The sequence below is a fragment of the Clarias gariepinus genome, chromosome 2 (assembly GCF_024256425.1).
Source record: "Clarias gariepinus isolate MV-2021 ecotype Netherlands chromosome 2, CGAR_prim_01v2, whole genome shotgun sequence".
In the NCBI taxonomy this organism is placed as follows: Eukaryota; Metazoa; Chordata; class Actinopteri; order Siluriformes; family Clariidae; genus Clarias; species Clarias gariepinus.
In genome coordinates, this window is record NC_071101.1 from 36,904,449 (window position 1) to 36,922,975 (window position 18,527).

General features: G+C 37.0%; 1 protein-coding gene across 1 annotated transcript in view; it reads right to left on the reverse strand.

Moving 5' to 3' along the window:
* Positions 1-5,760: 5,760 nt before the first annotated feature.
* The window catches only part of ift172 (intraflagellar transport 172), a 30,851-nt gene continuing 18,084 nt past the window's right edge, over positions 5,761-18,527 (reverse strand). The window contains exons 33-48 of the mRNA XM_053489737.1: positions 18,224-18,404; positions 17,518-17,627; positions 16,928-17,057; positions 12,711-12,809; positions 11,889-11,998; positions 11,709-11,772; positions 11,442-11,528; positions 11,242-11,358; positions 10,913-11,023; positions 10,578-10,697; positions 10,154-10,249; positions 9,526-9,585; positions 9,304-9,402; positions 8,957-9,110; positions 7,828-7,919; positions 5,761-6,481 (exon numbers count right to left, since the gene is read on the reverse strand). Coding sequence (XP_053345712.1) covers positions 6,392-6,481; positions 7,828-7,919; positions 8,957-9,110; positions 9,304-9,402; positions 9,526-9,585; positions 10,154-10,249; positions 10,578-10,697; positions 10,913-11,023; positions 11,242-11,358; positions 11,442-11,528; positions 11,709-11,772; positions 11,889-11,998; positions 12,711-12,809; positions 16,928-17,057; positions 17,518-17,627; positions 18,224-18,404 — 1,720 coding nt within the window. The 3' untranslated portion in view covers positions 5,761-6,391. The remainder of the gene's footprint in view (positions 6,482-7,827; positions 7,920-8,956; positions 9,111-9,303; positions 9,403-9,525; positions 9,586-10,153; positions 10,250-10,577; positions 10,698-10,912; positions 11,024-11,241; positions 11,359-11,441; positions 11,529-11,708; positions 11,773-11,888; positions 11,999-12,710; positions 12,810-16,927; positions 17,058-17,517; positions 17,628-18,223; positions 18,405-18,527) is intronic.

Consider the following 18,527-nt stretch of genomic DNA (forward strand, 5'->3'; position numbering starts at 1 on the left):
ATTCCCCAGAAAAAAATTTTTTTTCAAAAGTACAGTGGAACCTCAAATTACGAGTAACGCGGATTTTTTTATCAATTTTGACTTGAAAAACAAGCATTGTCTTGGTTTACAAGCACCGAGTATCATGTTTTACGCATGCGCTTCTTGATTTGACCCCAAGCGTCACGTGATCACAACTGAGCCAACGGTTTTTCTCTCTCTTATGCGCTGCGGAATCGTCTCCCCTGCTGGGTCTTAGTGCGCGTCTCTTACGGGGAATAATAAACATCTGTGCATGCGTGTATTGTTTACTATAACACTGTGACCACGTGTGTGTGTAAAACATATTTTATTTTGTGTTTGAAAGCGCTTGTGTACAGCGCGTGTACTGTTTCTTATAACACACGTGTGTGTGCGTGAGTAAAGCAAAAGAAATTCTTAATACAGAGGTTAAAAATCTATTTTCTTAATTTGAGACTCTGCCAGCTGTGTGTGTGTGTGTGTGTGTGTGTGTGTGAGAAACCCCCATTCACAAACACACACACACACGTACACAGATATTAAGGGGAGAGACACACTCTGCTCTCCGAAGAAATACTGCTCTGTCTCAAATCTTTTCAGTGGTAAGGTGCTGGTTCATTTGTTTGTTTGTTTTACTTTACAGCAGTGATTCTCTTAGTTTGCGCTCACACGAGTGTCATTAGCGATGTTTTTTGCTAATTTTCAGATAAAACAGTGTAGCGGGAAAAAGACGTTGATTTATGACCGCTGTTTACAGAAGTGTAGTCCAGTGCAGAAGTTGCATTGTGGGTAATGCAGTCCGGTGTGTGTGAACGCGAATGCGAGATGTAAGTTAGGATATAGAGCCTGAGTTTTGTTCTTCAGTAGTTTTTTTTTGTTGTATTTAAGTGCAGGATCTACCCAAAAGTTTGTACTATAACAATAATTACTATAATAAAAGGGCATGCATCGACCAGTTTGTCCATCTCATCATTACACGAGCATGAATTAACGAGCTGTTACGCTGTCGCGAGCAACATAAAAAAAGAGGAGAAGCTTTGATAATTAAGAAGAGAACAACAGTCTTTCCGTTAATGTGTGTGTGTGTGTGTGTGTGTGTTTAAACGAGAGGAGAAAGTTGTGAAGATGAGAAGGGGAAGACAGGACGGGCTAAAAACAAAAGTCTTCACTTCCTCTAGACTCACACACACACACACACGCACACACGCACACATATACACAGCGCCTGCGTGCACAAAGGTAAACACTTATCTGCCGGGATTTATTTTTTGCTTTTTTGAAAGGTAAAGTGCAGGTTAATTTGTTTTATTTTTACTTAATATTTTGTATTAATAATTTTTAGGTATTTATTTTTTTGGGCTGTAGAACGAATAATTAAAGTTTTTATTATTTCTTATAGGACAATAAAATTTGGTTTACGAGTGTCTTGGAATATGAGCCCACTTTCGGAACGAATTATGCTCGTAATTCGAGGTTCCACCGTATTTTTCTTCACAATATTTTTCTTGTTTATTTATCTCATGCACCAATTCTTTAGATTGAAATCAACGTATTTTTTCTCTCTTTTACTTTGGATTTATTGTGTGAAACCTGCTGCATGTGTTGTCATCCATGTGGATAATACTAGAGTGCTTTTGACTAGAGGTTCTGTATCAGTGATGTTTCATGCTGTATTATCTAGTTCTGTGGACAAAGATCAATAGACAGTGGAGTACTAATAGACCACATCAGTATTGTAAGGGGTTCCCACTCTAGTTTTCATTCATACCTATAATTTTAATACTGTATATGACTAAGTATGACTACTACTGTATGTGTCAAAAAACCAAAACATTTTTAATACATGATTTTTTTTAAATGTTAGACTGTACAATGTCTGTTCATTGAAATAAAAGATGTTATATATGTGCATAGAGGAATATCATTTAAATTTAAAAAAGAAAACTTGTGCATTCATTAACACTGATATAGTTCTCTGTAATGAAAGTGACAATCTTGAATGTTATGCTTTTTTTAGAATATGCGTGTTCTTTGATTAAGACATGTTAAAAATAATATTGGGATAATATGGAAATTAGAAGAAACGTAGAATAATACATGAAAAATAAAATAATACATTCTAAACAGAATATACAGTTCGCTCAAAATTATTCAACCCCTATTGGAAAATAGTTTTTTTTTTTTTTTTTGCCAAAATTACTAACTTTCATGAAGCTGTTTGTAATGAATAAGTGAAACAAGAATAGTTTAATCCCTTAAGGAGAAACATCTTCCTGCTGCATCTTTCTGCTGCATAGCCAGACACTAGCTTTTGGCAGTGTTTCTGAGAGATTGTAGCCCATTCCTTATGGTCAATGGCCTCCAGTTCAGTAAGTTTCTTGGATTTGAGTGCTACACCTACGTTTTTCACACTATCACTAAAGATATTGTATATTGTCTATTGGATTCAAGTATATTGTCTATTGGATTCAAGTCAGACGACTGTCCTGGCCACTCTGGAACTCACCAGGACTGAGTTTTCTCACAGATGGCGCAATGTTTTCTTTAGGATTTCCGGAAAACTTGATTGCATCCATCTTGCCCTCTATGTGCTGCAGGTTTCCAGTGCCAGAGGAAGCAACGCAGCTCCAGATCATCACTGAGCCACCACCATGCTTTACTGTAGACAGGGTGCACTTTTCTGCATATGTTTCATTCTTTCTCGGCGAAACATAGCGCTGATTCATAGGCCCAGAGTTCAAGTTTTGTTTTATCAGTCTATAGAACAAATTTCCCTTTTTATATGTTTTTTAGCATATTGGAGGCCAACTTTTCTTGTGTGTTAGGGTGTGTAGCGGGGTCATCTTCTTTGGTCATCTTCATTGGTGACCTTCAGTGTTCAGTACAGTATGTGCCTTGTACTCTAGAGTGAAACAGTTACTTTCGGTTATCTTTCGGTAAGTCATTTGCAGTCAAACAAGATTTCAACACTCGACTCAAAACAAGGAAAACAGAAACATTAAACAAGGAGAAGGATATAAAAAACCTATCAACTGCTGCTACCAGATTTCACTGTTCAAGTTTTCTTGTCTTAACGTTATTAACGTTATTCTTCACTCACTTCTCTTGCCATTTCTGACATGCAGTCAAACATATCCATCAATAAATATCTAGAAAGTCCAATTATTTGATGTGCCAGATCAAATACTGTACAGCTGAGGCATCTAATCCATGCATCAGACACCACCCGATTTACACAATTGTGCTCTAATGAGGAGATAGGGCCATTTATATTGAATTTAGAAATCATTTATTCCACTTTTTGTGTTGATCTATTTAAATTGCTTGCATTTCATTGATTTATTACAAACAGCTACAAGTTATTAATTTTGACGAAAAAAATCAGTAAGGGTTGAATAAATTCTTTTTGTGTAAAAACAATCTTATTGTAGCAGGTCTTCGCATTAAACACAACCTTAAATGAACAACAATATATAACTTTTTTTACTGTGCAATTATTTATTTAACAAAAATTAATAAAAAAAAAACGTTTGCAATACTAAGTACCCCTCATGATTCAATAGCTGGTAGATCCACCTTTAGCAGCAATATCTTGAAGTTTCCTGTATGACTATCAGTCTCACACATTGTTGTGGAGGAATTTATAGTACAGTTCTTTCTTACAACATTGTATAAGTTCAGTGAGGTTTTTGGGCATTCACTTATGCACAGCTCTCTTAGGGTCCTGCCACAGTATGCCAATTCTGAGGTCTGGACTTTGACTAGGCTGTTCCAAAACCTTGATTCTTTGATATTTTTCAGCCTAGGTCCTGTTGAATTACTCTGACCATTGTATGGTCTGACCTTGGGGTGAATATGCTGGTCCTGAATGCTTTCCTTTTATAAATAATTCTTCTCACTGTTCAAGATCGTACTCTAAATGGTTTGTAAATGGTTTATAAAATTGATGTGCAGCAACAGTTGCTTCTCTAAGATAATTTGTTATGTCTTTCCTTCTTGGCATTGTGTTAAACCTACAATTAGATGATTTTTACAGATTTTACACAAAAACACATATAATAACATTTGAAAATGACTGGTGAGAGGATCATGGGTACCCAAGCACTGATACTACAAAATCCAGAGGCAATCTAGAAAATCCACAACATACTGCTAACAAAAGTCAATGCTGTCCACATTGGATTATACCAACCTACTTTCACTCATACTGCCGATTGACCGTTTGTATAATTAACAATTGATGTAATGTGATACATATAGTCCCAATGCTGTTATGCTCTACATCACCATCCAAGAAAAACTTCTTACCCAGTCAGATTACTGAGTTGGAACTAACTGTTCTATAATGTTAATTAAAAAACAGTCCAGGTCCCAATTTTAATGTATGTATTCTGCTTTTATCCTACAGTATTTATTTGTTGGTCACAACAAATTGGGTTAGATATTCAAGTTGGCATGTTTCTATAAAATGTGTGTGGACTTACTGAAACACCCATATACTTATTTACCCAATTATTTAATCAGCTGATTGTGTTGCAGCAATGCAATACAGAAAAGCATGCAAAAAAAAAATGCAGACTAAAAGTTTTAGATAATAATAATTTCTCTCATAATTTTTGAGGATTGCCTGCATGGGTAGCCTGAACCCTTTGCATTACAAAAACATTAATGTTGAAATAATAAAGTTAAAACTCTAACGAAATCAGAATCAATGCTTAAACTCAGATTCCTTTTAACAAACTTGAATCCATAGTATTTATTAATTAATTAATAATTACACTATCCAGTGTCATCATTTACACCTGGCTATTCTTGATTTCTTCCTCATGTCTTCTCCGGGAGTTTTTATTGCAACCATCACCTCTGTTTTGCTCATCATGGCTACATTTTTTTAAATTATTTTATATCTGGAATTCTCCTAATCTGCTAAGTGCCATATATAAATCACTGCAAATCGAATAGAATTAGCTCATGAGAATTAATATTAATATTGATCTTAAGTATTCCAGACATCCCAAAGTGACAGAATAGTCCATTTGTTCTCTTTAAAACACTATTCGTGTTTTATAAAGGATGTATGCCATTACCTTGCTATAAACCTAAACGCTGCCTGGCCAAAAAAAATTAGCATTTAGGATAAGGTCAAACTATTGGGCTGCATCAAGCAAAAAAACAACAACAACACATTATCAAAACTTTTGGATAAATTGTGCTGAATCATCAACTTTATGGAAGAAATGTGATCAGAATAAAAACATGAATTGAGATCTCTTAAACACTTTGAATTGCATGGTAAAAAAAATGGTAAAAGAAACAATAAAAAGCATAGCTATATTTAATAGTAAAAATAAGCGCTTTTTCACAGGACACACAGAGATAGGATTAAACAGCTGTGTGGCCATAAGAAAACCACTTGTTATTGAGCCTAATCAGAAAAATAAAACAGGTTGTACTTCTGGAGCAATAGTTCATGTGGCTTCAGTTGGTCAGGTCTAAGCTCAGCAATGTTAGGTGGCAATACAATAGAGTTAGCTGATGACCGGAATGTACTGAATAACCAGTACTGAATAATAACTGCATTATCACATCTTTGGAGTTTTTCTGCCCTGGTGGCACAGACGTATTCCAGGTCTCAAACTGTGGAAAAATGCTTCTGGTAGCATGAGGAATAATTTTCAACCATACGTGAAATGATCACCACATTGGCAATGTGCATTAATGTATTAAAAGGCAAATATGATCTTTTTTCCAGACCATGAGTAAAGAAATTATTTTTATTTTTAATCCACGTACACATTTTCATAATTTTCCATATATATTGTTTTTTCCAAATATATATTTGGCTTTGGGTGGTAAAGTACTATCATACAGTATATTGTACAGATACAGCCTCCATGAATTTAAATGTTAACACATTTACACAATAGCAAACCATTCTACCATTCTTCTAAAAAAGGTAACTTTACTTACGCTGCTTACTGTTAATTTTTTTTTTAGAAACGCCTGTGACACAAACAACCTGGCCACAAAGACAAGATAAATAAAATTTCTCTCTCACTCACTCACTCTATACCGCTTTATCCTGTATTCAAAATATCTGGGGACCTGGAGTCTATCCCTGGAGGCTTAGGGCACGAGGCAGGGTACACCCTGGACAGGGTGCCAATCCATAGCAGGGCACACACACATACACACACACACACACTATGGGCAATTTGGGAATGTCAATTAGCCTAACCTGTGTGTGTGTGTGTGTGCGCGTGTGTAAGTGATATAAAAACAGCTCTTTGTATCTTCAACAGATTAAAAGAGTTAAAAGCATAAATCCGAGTGAGAGACAAATAATACAGATATCACAAGATTCAGATCAAATAAGCCTCAAAGCATGCCCTTATTGAAAGGTGTATCCAGCTGTTGGAAGTCCTCCACACCAGCGGGCAATAAAGTTCAGAACATCTTGACACTCCGGACTGTGAGTGGTCTACAAGACATAAGGCAGACAATATCATAATAAGATTTTTATGATAAATTCAGCATTATACATTCGATGAATTATATTAAAGTAATACAGGTAGTTCCCTACTTATAAACATTCGAGTTACGAAATTCTGCAGATATATACAAACATACAGTAGATAGATCCTAGAAACTTTTCATAGATGCGAACAAATCGCGGAAGTAGCTCCCGTTTTTGTAAAAAAAATAGAGTGGCTGCAGTGCACCAGATACCAATATTTACAATTATAGTGGATACGTGAAGTATTCAGACCCCCTTAAGTTTTTCACTCTTTGTTATATTGCAGCCATTTGCTAAAATCATTTTCTGTCAATAAAACATATTGACAGAAAAACACAGAATTGTTGACATTTTTGCAGATGGTTCTACACCTTTATTTGAGTCCAGCTGTGTTTGATTATACTGATTTGACTTGACTCAGGAAGCCACACACCTGTCTATATAAGACCTTACAGCTCACAACGCATGTCAGAGCAAATGAGAATCATGAGGTCAAAGGAATATAGCAATACAACAAAGAGTAAAAAATTTAAGGGGGTATGAATACTTTCCGTACCCACTGTATATACAATATTTTTAGTGTGTAAATGTATGTATAAAATATCCAAAGTCGGTATACTGTATGCCTGGGGGGGTGCAGGAGAAATCAGTCCGGAAGCACAATAATAGAAAATGGCTGTCCAGTAAATCTGTCCCACTGGTAAATAATCCTAATTTCGCAAAAATATCTTCAACAAAACAGAGTTCACAGTCCAAAAAAGTGGAAAACAGCTGACAGAATGGAGTCAGGGATTCCCCTCGCAAATTTAGTTTGCAGTCCAAGTAAAGTAACTGTGCACGTGTGCATTGCTGCATGTTTGTGCTGCGCTCGTGTGTGTGTGTGAAAGTTGTCCTACACAATAACCCCTCTCCTCCTCTCTTGTTGGTGTGATTCCGTTAAATGTTTTATTTAAAATTTTGTTTTAGACATTTCACTTAGATTCATTTTCTTGGCCACATAATAATAGTGTTGGGAAAGAGGAGAGATTTTGTCAAGTGTGTTGGTATGCTTTATATTATATATTTGTGTCAAAGGCATACAAGACTCACTTTGTCCGATGTGCGAACATGCTCCTGTAATGGAGCTTGTTCATAAGTAGGGGACAACCTGTATTTGCACATATTTACATTGCTCTATTTAGCTCTAAATTAATATTTTTTATCCCTTAATAATTACTTATGGAACTAAAGGTTTCAAATGGAAAAACACTTCCATAGCATCATTATTATCTAACATCTCAGAGTTAACAAAATTAATATAAGTTTTTTACCTTGGTAGCCATCAGGAATTTATTCCAGTCGTCCTTGTTAGCTGCCATGCCTGGCCGTTTGAACTCAATTTTATCATGGAGAACAGGGTAACCTGCAGCCCATCAAAAAAATCAGTAATAAGAAATGACTAGAGCGATCTACAGCAAGTACTGCAAGTGCTGAAACCCCTGTAACAGTAGAACATGTACAGGGCAAATACTTATTTCCAGAGACTAAAAGGATTTTTTTTACAATCATTCACAAGAGCGGAAAATACTATTAAAAGCCATTGACTTTTTTCATTCGGCAGAGTAACAGACAGTAAAAATTCCTCTTATTTCTCTTTATAGTCCCCTGCTACACTAATGCACTTATCCCAGCGTTTCACTAGTACTTCAGAATAAAAAGATTACTCTGTATGCTAGAGCCACGATTCAACTGGCTGCTCCAAGTCTGAAACGATGACCTCCCAGCAATGGTCCAAACATGTGGAAATAGAGTGCGGTCAGGATTGTACAGGGGATGTGGCAATAATTTCCAGCAGAGGTTCTGTAATGTGCTAGTAGTGATTGTGAATAACTGCATTTACAGTTGCTGCAGACAGATGCATCTCCGCAATTTGGTGACAAATTATTCATCGATTTCTTAGGTTCAGGCTTTCCACACGCTCAATGTTCATAGGAATGATGGTAGTGGGATCCAAGCCACCTCAGTCGGGATCATCTTTCACAGACGTACGGCCTTCTTTAAATCATTTGCACTATTTACATATTTTACAGCAGCTTAAAGTCTCATCACCATACTGTTCTTGGAGTCTTCTGTAAATGTCAATCAATTTTTCCCGCCTTCATTCCTTAAAAGTTTTAGCAGCAAAGTCCCAGTTTGACTCGAACGCCTCATATACAGTAGAATAGGGTCATAACATACTAAATAAAATAAAATAAAAATGAGCCCAGACAAAATATTATTGAAGAATAATACTGGTAATGCCCAGTTTGTGAATGTAGAGGTAAGTAAATATGGCATTCCAGCTCAAATGCAGAATATAATCTGTTTATATAAAACCTATGGAGGCATTAAACATAGTTTTAACTTTACCGCTACACTACACTGCTTAACAGTTAAGGATAAGGAGAGAGAGGATCTCACCTGTAATAACACAGGGCAAGGAGCGGATGCCGATGTTAGCAGCAAGCAGTGAGGCCTCATACGTGCCTCTCTCATCCTTGGGTAGGACCGGTTCTAACCGCTGCTCCATGGAAACTGTCAGAAGCCAGTCCCTGATCTCCTCCCTCATCTCCACCTGACACACACACAGTCACTTTAGTAGCCAGTTACCCTTCATGGCTGTCTGACACAAAGGCTACACAACTTAATTACTTATGCTAACACAAAGAACCGTAAACAATTTACTATAAGTTGTAAGTTATGCATGCATTATGCGTTTACAGACTGTATGTAAATACATGAGAGAAATACATGAGAGAAATTCTTACAGTGACATGGAGCTTTGATGGAAGGGAGACCTCAAAAGGAATGTCTGTGTCCTGGAAATCTGTGTGGTCCACAGCATCTATTGTACCCTCATCAATACACTATGAAAACAAGCACATAAAGCAGTACACAAAATATTTACAAAAAAATCGACTGAAATATACAAGCAAACAAAATTTGTTTTTAGGTCTGACAGTTAATTAAGGTATAAAAACCAGACTTACATCTGCCAAATCCAGAAAATGGTTGAGGAAAATAAAGGCCATATTCTCAGACCCAATATCCTGTTGAAAATTATTTAAACATATCAGACTCTTTCACATTTCTAAAATAGGGGGATGTATGGGGATGTCCCTGTATGGGGCATTCAGATCAAATCGGAACTTTGTAATGAGATTTCTGGTAAATAAAGATATAAAACGGACTGACATTTATAAGCAAGCGCACTATGAATGACAATCCAGGCCAGTCCTTTTCCATGCAAATTCAGTAAGCGGAACGCCTGATGCGTGAAAATCGGCAGATAACTTGTCACAGTGTGACAAGGAACTCATTACAGGAACTCGTCTGGGAGTTACTGTCACATCAACTGTACATTCTGACCTCACCTCCAAGCCATTTCCACATATTTGGACCATTAAAAGTTTATACTCTCATAACTGTGTTCTGTTATTTTGCACATTTAAAGTTCCAGTTTGACTTGAACACCCCTGTAATTAGAGACAATATATTGATTTGGGAAAAAAACATTACTAAAACATAGTCTTGTACCTGATTCCAATGTGGGCAAAACCATGTTTTTTTGGGGTTTTTTTTTAATCGGTCTCTGCAAGATCTTCTGGAAAGACTCACCTTTGCTGCCAGGCCTGCCTCATAAAAAGCCTTGTCTGCTGGAATTAACTCAGTGTGCCTAAGCAGTGAAATGGATAACTTGGCTGCCAAAGTACTCTGGGAAACAAAATGGGACAAATGGATGTTCAGAAACTAATTTTCCCACTGATACCTCTTCATAGCATAGTTAAACACGGGGTTATTCTTTACTCTTATGTCCGTCTGGACAAGAGTATTCCATTAACCCAGGTCACCTTTTAAAAATTTTAGCGATATAGTGAGTGAGTGAGTGAATGAGTAACACTTAATTTAAAATATATTGAACTACTATATATAAGAACAAATTTTTACTATGTTTATGAATGTGTCAAGACATAAATAATGTAAAATAATCCATACACTGTTTATTACAGAGCAACATGAAAAATAAGAAACACACACGCACCAGCTGGTCAATGCCTTTGGCTGCTGAGCGGGTTGCATAATAGTGAGCAACTACAAGCATCTGCTCAAAGACTTCATGGGCCGGAGTGTTGGCTTCTGTAGACTTGGTCAGGTTCTCACACTGGTTAAATAAAAAGAATACTAAAGCCATGAACAACTTGTTAACGTTCAATTTCATTATTTCAACCTCATTTCTGATTATTACTAATTAACCAGCACTTGCTGTTTATAAGTAACTTGCCTTGGCTCCCGTTCAAAGATGAGGCTTGCACAGAAAAAGTTATTTGATGTAATACACAAGCAACATTGTACAAAAAATATCTTTGGCAAACTCACCAGCAAGTGTAAAATGTCTCTCAGGTTAGCCCACATGCGATAGGATTTGGCGCCATCCCTGTCTCGGAGGTTCATCAGCTCTAAGAACATGCGCTTGTAGATGTTGAAGTTCTGTGGAAATGGAGCAGGTAGACATGTGAAAAACAATTTTAATTATATAACAATTTGATGGAAGATTTCCCAGGTTTTTCTGTTATTAAATACAGTAAGATTTGACATGAGGTATCTGATAAGTTGTCATTAGCAGCACGTTTATTTCATGTTTACACTGTAAACTGTGCACTGTATTGTGATGTGTAGGGCTTTACTTTATCCTGTGCGGTGCATACCTCAGAGCTGGCTGGCATCCCGTGCTGTACATACAGGTCAAGAACTTTCTCTACGTCGCCTTCTTTGATGAGGTGGGTGGCATAAAGAGCACAGTATTTATGTAGGACCTTAAAATTCTGAAGCAGAAAAGGTGTATTTAAAAATCGTTCAGGAATGATGGGATTAGGTGTTCGGAGCATTAGTCTCAGCTAAAAAGTACCTGCTTGGATGCAATATCAATGCATTTCTCCCACTGGCCTCTGTCTGCGTACACATCTAATGCAGCCATGACGTCTACACCAACCAACTATCAATGAAAATTTTTTTTTAATATTATGCTACAACATTTAATGTTTTGGGTCAATTTGAGCAATATCCTGTATATAACCATATTGCTGGACAATATGTGTCCATAAATGTATTAATTCTTAACTTATTTATTTCTGTAGAATATCTTTTACATAACATTAACATCATACAAACTTACCAAGTCCACCTTGCCTTTGTTTTTCAAGTGCTCTTTGTAACACTGGTCAACATATCCCTCTAACCTATTGACACAGGTACAACAGCAACATTAAAAAGACCAAATTATTTCCCACAAATTGGTTACTTGTACCACATTTTCTATATTGTGGAGAGTTGAATGAATGTGTCAGGGTTTTACCTTGTGTCCAACTCTTTGGCTATTCGCTTGGCTTTGTTCCATTCTTCCCCCTCCATGAAGGCATCTACAGCTTCCTTGATGAGGTCCAAGTTAAGGTATAGTTCAGCAGCCTGGGTGAACATAAGTCCATTTTGTTTTTTTAATTGGTTTGGGACTTGACAGTCCTCTAAGGGATTTTGTTTTGGCACCTCTTATATGAAGCTCACTTATGTAATTACTAGATGAGTCTGTTTTATTTTGGAATGAACAAGATTTTTTATGTTACCGTGCGTGGAATAAAGGCATGAAATCGCATTATATTAAGTAGATTTAAATGCACACGCAGATTAAAACATGTACATCTGTTGAATTTTGAAATAAACTATTAACTTTTCCAAAGTCAATTTACAAAAAAAAAAATTTCCATTTAATTTCAAATGAGCATATCTTCTCTTTGCGATGAAACAGAGCCTGTATGTTACCTCAAGCTTAAGATGAACAGCTTCAGTTAAAGTTTAAATCAAACATCACATTTCTTCCCCTTTCTGATGTTTTATGTGGATGTTAGCCTGGTGATCAACTTGTATCTTCATGACTGGTTTGTACAGGTTTGCCTAATAAAGTGGCCTGTAAGAATATGTGTCTATTTCATTCGCTTTTGTCACTTAATTTGTTTTAAAAGAAGAAAAATATTCTAAAACTTGGACTCCTCCAGTATTTATTTTTTTTTGTAATTGAGTGTATACATGGAATAGCAAAAAAGCAGAAAAAACATGAAATAGATTGCTAATTCCTATTAAACTTTTCTCAGACCCCATAATAATTGCTGTTTTATGTACGTACCGCAGTGTACCTTCTGTGCTGCACAAAGCGTGGTCCAACAGTCTGAACAACACCCACGGCCTTCTCACGTGTTAAAAACTTGATGGCCAGTTCTGCTGCCTGAATGAGATGCAACAAAAACAAATGTGGTCAGAGCAGCGTTTATATACTATCTACAGATTTTTTACATAGGCTACTGGATGCAATGGCATAACTTTGGGTCAAGCATGTTGAGGTCTTCACCAATTCAACCTTCTGTATTTTTCTGGGCAAACAGGCTGCTTTACAATCATTTTACATGGAAGAGACAAAATATTTAATCTAATACCTCCTGTTAGGAAGAGATTTCTTTGCTTTTTAAAAATAAAATAGTTGGTTGCTCTTTTTCTTGACATTGTGTACCACTGAAACCAGACTTTGCATGCAACTAAGCCAAAAACATTTACACTCAGTTTTTCACAATTCCTGAAATGTAATCCTAGGAATCATTCCCTGTCTTAAGTCAGTTAGGGTCACTTTATTTAATTTTAGTGGTACTAAAGTACTTTAGGGAAGTATATATTTCAGCTATCATCACATTCCCACTGTGTCAGAAGTTTACATACGCTTACTTAGTATTTGGTAATAATGCCTTTAAATAGTTTAACTTGGGTCAAATGTTTCGGGTAGCCTTATTAAAGCTAAGCTTAATATGAAGGTAAAACAGTAGCAAAACCCGAGAGCTTGCAAATTCGAATGTGAGAACTTGTAAAATTAATATTTGTATTTGTAAGTTGAAATTTATACTCACAGCTCTGATGTGAAAAGCTGCATCTATCGATTTGCACACCTGTGTTTAGAATTCGAAGTTGCAGATTAATAGTGACAAATGTGTAACGTGTCATTCACATAAACAAAATGACAGGCACAATTGTGTACTACACATTTATCTTTGCGCTTTACTTCAGTTTCGCTGTACAACCACAAGTCAGCGCTCACAACCTCTCAGATCTGGCAGTACAACCTCAAATCCCGGCGCTCTGACTTTTGCTACTCATTTTGCGATATTCCTGTAGCAAAACTCACTTGTGCATTTGTAAACGCGGGGGCGGGGCTGGGGTGGGAATGAAGTCATTTTATTGGTCGATGCCTCATCAATGAACAACGCCAGCCACAATGCAAACATTTGTATGTATATGTATCAGCTATTTTGTTTTTAAACGCTTGGAAAACATTTTAATGAAATATCATTCGTTTTACTGGATTTTATATACCAGTAAAAGCGCAGCAATGTCGTTTAATTGGTTGGCATAGACGACCACCACCACGGAAACGGCGTGAGCTGCTCTGTGTAGTCTGTGATGTCATCGCGCACAAAACGTCCCACTTCATTGGCTGGCTCTAACCAATTAAATGTTCATTGGTGAGGCATCGACTAATAAAATGACTTTATTCCCACCCCAGCCCCACCCCCGCGTTTACAAGTGCACAAGTGAGTTTTGCTACAGGAATATCGCAAAATGAGTAGCAAAAGTCAGAGCGCCGGGATTTGAGGTTGTACTGCCAGATCTGAGAGGTTGTGAGTGCCGACTTGTGGTTGTAAGCGAAACTGAAGTAAAGCGCAAAGATAAATGTGTAGTACACAATTGTGCCTGTCATTTTGTTTATGTGAATGACACGTTACACATTTGTCACTATTAATCTGCAACTTCGAATTCAAAACACAGGTGTGCAAATCGATAGATGCAGCTTTTCACATCAGAGCTGTGAGTATAAATTTCAACTTACAAATACAAATATCAATTTTACAAGTTCTCACATTCGAATTTGCAAGCTCTCGGGTTTTGCTACTGTTTTACCTTCATAGCTTAAAGCCATTCCTTCTTACAGAACTGGTGTAACCGAGTATGGTTTGTAGGCCTCCTTGCACTTTTTCAGTTCTGCCCACACATTTTCTATTGGATTGAGGTCAGGGACACTCCAATATCTTGACTTTATGGTCCAAAACTTTGGAATTATGCTTAGTATTGTCCATTTTGAAGAACCAATGACGATCAAGCTTTAATAAAGGAGGTAAGACAAATTTGCTAAAATGTATTCCTTTTTGGGACACTCTGTAGAAACGTGTGCAACTTAGTAACATTTTTATTACGAGGGCAAGGCTTGGGAACTCCATAAAGGCACAGACCCAGTCCACTCTGTATACTGTTCTGTGTCTTCTAGCAGGACAGAGAAAATTACAATATTTGCATTGAGTTTAATCATACACAAAACTGTGCAAAACAATTAGGGAATAACACACTTAAATATTAAGAGAGAATCCAACAAAGACACACAACATTATGTGTAATATATGATGGCTCCTGCATAAACTCTTCACAAATTAAGTCACAAAATAACAACAGAAATAAACAGAGTAACAATAAATGCACGCATTTAACTGTGTTGTCAAACATACAGTGGGGCAAAAAAGTATTTAGTCAGCCACCAATTGTGCAAGTTCTCCCACTTAAAAAGATGAGAGAGGCCTGTAATTTTTATCATAGGTATACCTAAACTATAAGAGACAAAATAAGAAAAAAAAAATCAGAAAATCACATTGTAGGATTTTTTATTAATTTTTAAAAAATGATTAAAGCCTGTATCAATGGCATCTGTTATCACACTCCAAACTCCACTATGACCAAGACCTGTCAAAGGAAAATTGTAGACCTGCACCAGGCTGGAAAGACTGAATCTGCAATCGGTAAGCAGCTTGGTGTGAAGAAATCAACAATTGTGGGAGCAATTATTAGAAAATGGAAGACATACAGGACCACTGATAATCTCTCTCGATATGGGGCTCAATGAAAGATCTCACTCCATGGGGTCAAAATGATCACAAGAACGGTAAGCAAAAATCCCAGAACCACATGGTTCTGGGATTGGAGCTGGGACCAAAGTAACAAAGGCTACCATCAGTAACACACTGCACCGCCAGGGACTTAAATCCTGCAGTGCCAGACGTGTCCCCCTGCTTAAGCCAGTACATGTTCAGGCCCGTCTGAAGTTTGTTATCGACCAAATACAGTGAAACCTCGGAGTACGAGTAACACGGTTTGTGAGTGTTCCGCAAGATGAGAAAAGATTTTGAATACATTTTGATGTGGAAAGCGAGCAAGTCTTGGTTTACGAGCACCGAGTATTATGTATCACGCATGCGCTTCTTGTTTTGACGGCGAGCGTCATGTAATCACAACTGAGCCAACAGTTTTTCTCTCTCGCGCGCTGCGGAATTGTGGATAATCGTCTTCCCTGCTGGGTCTTAGTGCCCGTCTCTTACTGTTATAATCAACATCCATGCCTGCGTGTACTGTTTACTATAACACTGTGACCACGTATGTGTGTAAAACATATTTTATTTATTTTTATTTATTACAAAAGATCCTGAATATAATGTGTGATTGACTCTCTCTCTGTCTCTCTCTCACAATTTTCTCTTAATCACGTCTTTGCGTGTCCTATGAATGTAAAAAGTGCTGCATGATTAATCTCAATGTAATTTTTTTAATGTCACTGTAACTATTGACATGTATTTCCCTTTTTGGATAAAACTGTGTCTGCCCTCACTGTTTAATGCTGCAGCTGGTGCACTTGCGTGCAGCTTTAGTGTGTAAATGTGTGTTAATTACAGCCAGATTATGTGAATAATATTTCTCTTGAGCCTTGTGCCCTCTGGCCGAAGTATACCTGTGTATGTGAAAGAGTGCAAGTGGGACATATGTCCCATTCCTCCAATGTCTATAGGTCAGCGCCTATCTATTAATGGGGAAAATGACGTTGTTATCAAATAGTTAATGTTAACACCTCTGTAATAACTCGTAATAGCCAGAATCTCGCTATTCATTAGGATAATTATAAACATTATCATGTCACTAACACAGACACATAGTGTTAAAATGTGAGTCATTTTTATGTCCTTATAAATTCATAATCATTGGGGTCGCTATGCTTAAAACACTAATTGAATTGCTGCCGAATGCAACAACTTTAGTGCTCGATTTTAAGTCGAGGTAGCAAATTCGGCTCAGTGGAATGGAGGCCTTATTTGAGAAATATTTAATCTGCTGTACTTAACCATACTTGGCTTATGCTCATCTGTAGAGCTTATTCACACACCACATATTCCGTTTTTTTAAATATCATTTGCAACAAGTTATATAAGTTAGCGCTAGTTCAATATTACTTCAGTAATGCTAAAATGTAGGTGATGAAATTACCTTCGTCCAACATGTAACAAGAAGGTTCACGTTGGACAAATCATTCACTTTCAGGTAGCAGTCCACTGCCCGAGCATATTCACCCGTCTGCTCCCACTCCCGAGCCTGCTCAATCATACCCTCTACTCCCCTGTACATGCACGCATACACACACACACACACACACACACACACACACACACACACACACACACACACACACACACACACAATATGGAATTGCATCAGGACCTAAATTATATAGAGCAAATTATATATCTGCAAACTCTGACCTCTATATAACTTAGGTCCACTTCAGCTACTGTAAAAGAGTATCAGTGTACAGTATACTGCAAAATTATTACCAAGATTGTGCACTTTTGTGAAAACTGAACGTGGGACATTTGTGTAAGCGGGCTTAAAGATGGCCTGTCATCCATCTTTGAACAACAATCAAACTGTTCAGTACAGTATCCAGTCTAATCCAGTCTAATTTCTGAGGCCTGGCACCACTATCCTTCTATGTCATCAAAATATGTCTATAGTGTGAAATCTACAGTCTACAAATCTGATTAATAAATAAAGAAATTAATGAATTTTTTTTTTTTTACCGACTGCCATTTTTTGCAATCTCTTTTTCATATTCCTCTTGAAGAATGCTCAGCTTATTGGGGATGTACTCTTTACAGATGAGCATAGCATCACTCCACATGCCAGCCTCCTGAAACAAAACAAATAGACAAATAAATTACAATTCCATATAAATAGTATTAGTGCAGGATGATTCATTTATTTTTAGGAATACAGCCAGAAGATTCTGATTTTAACTAGGGCTGCAACAACGAATAAAAAATGATTACTAAAAGCGGTGGCAACTTATTCATTCATCTTTAAGAATTTTATAATCGATGCGTTGTGTCGCGCGACGCACAGACATATGATTATTAAAAAAAAAAAAAAAAAAACGTAGTTAAGTGCGGAACGGAGTGAACGCGACAACACGACAGATTAATCGAATATTAAAATAATCGTTAGTTGCAGCCCTAATTTTAACCCTAAACAATTTATTTTTATTCGAGATCTACTGTATGCTTTTATATTTCCAGATGTTCTTGGTTTCCTTTTTATTGCCACTGGCATTAAAATAATTGACATAACATAAAAGGTATTTGTTATCAGACTAAGAATAATAATAAAAATAAGAAACTGAATAAGAACCAACTGTCCATAAATGGTCTGACGTAACTGATGCTATGTGTTCAGTCACTTACTTCGGATGTTTACAATCCATGCTTTTATGGAAGGTAAAAGACTTACTCTGTAATATTTGATGGCGAGCTCAGGTCTCTGTGCTCGGAGAAGAAATGCTTCTGCTTTTTGGAAGTCTTTTTGCTCAAGGCAGTACTTGGCCTGCTCTACCAGCACATCAGCCACACTGTCTGGGTCATGAGCCTCAGCCACACCCTGGGCTGCATTCCAATCCTGTATATGCAGGTACCTGCACACATGATGATGATGATCTTTATTACAGGCAAGAGAAATGTACAAAACCACAAGCAGGCACATATGATGCCAGAAGTGCACTCTGTGTACCGTGTGAAGTGCAACTTAATGCGACCGC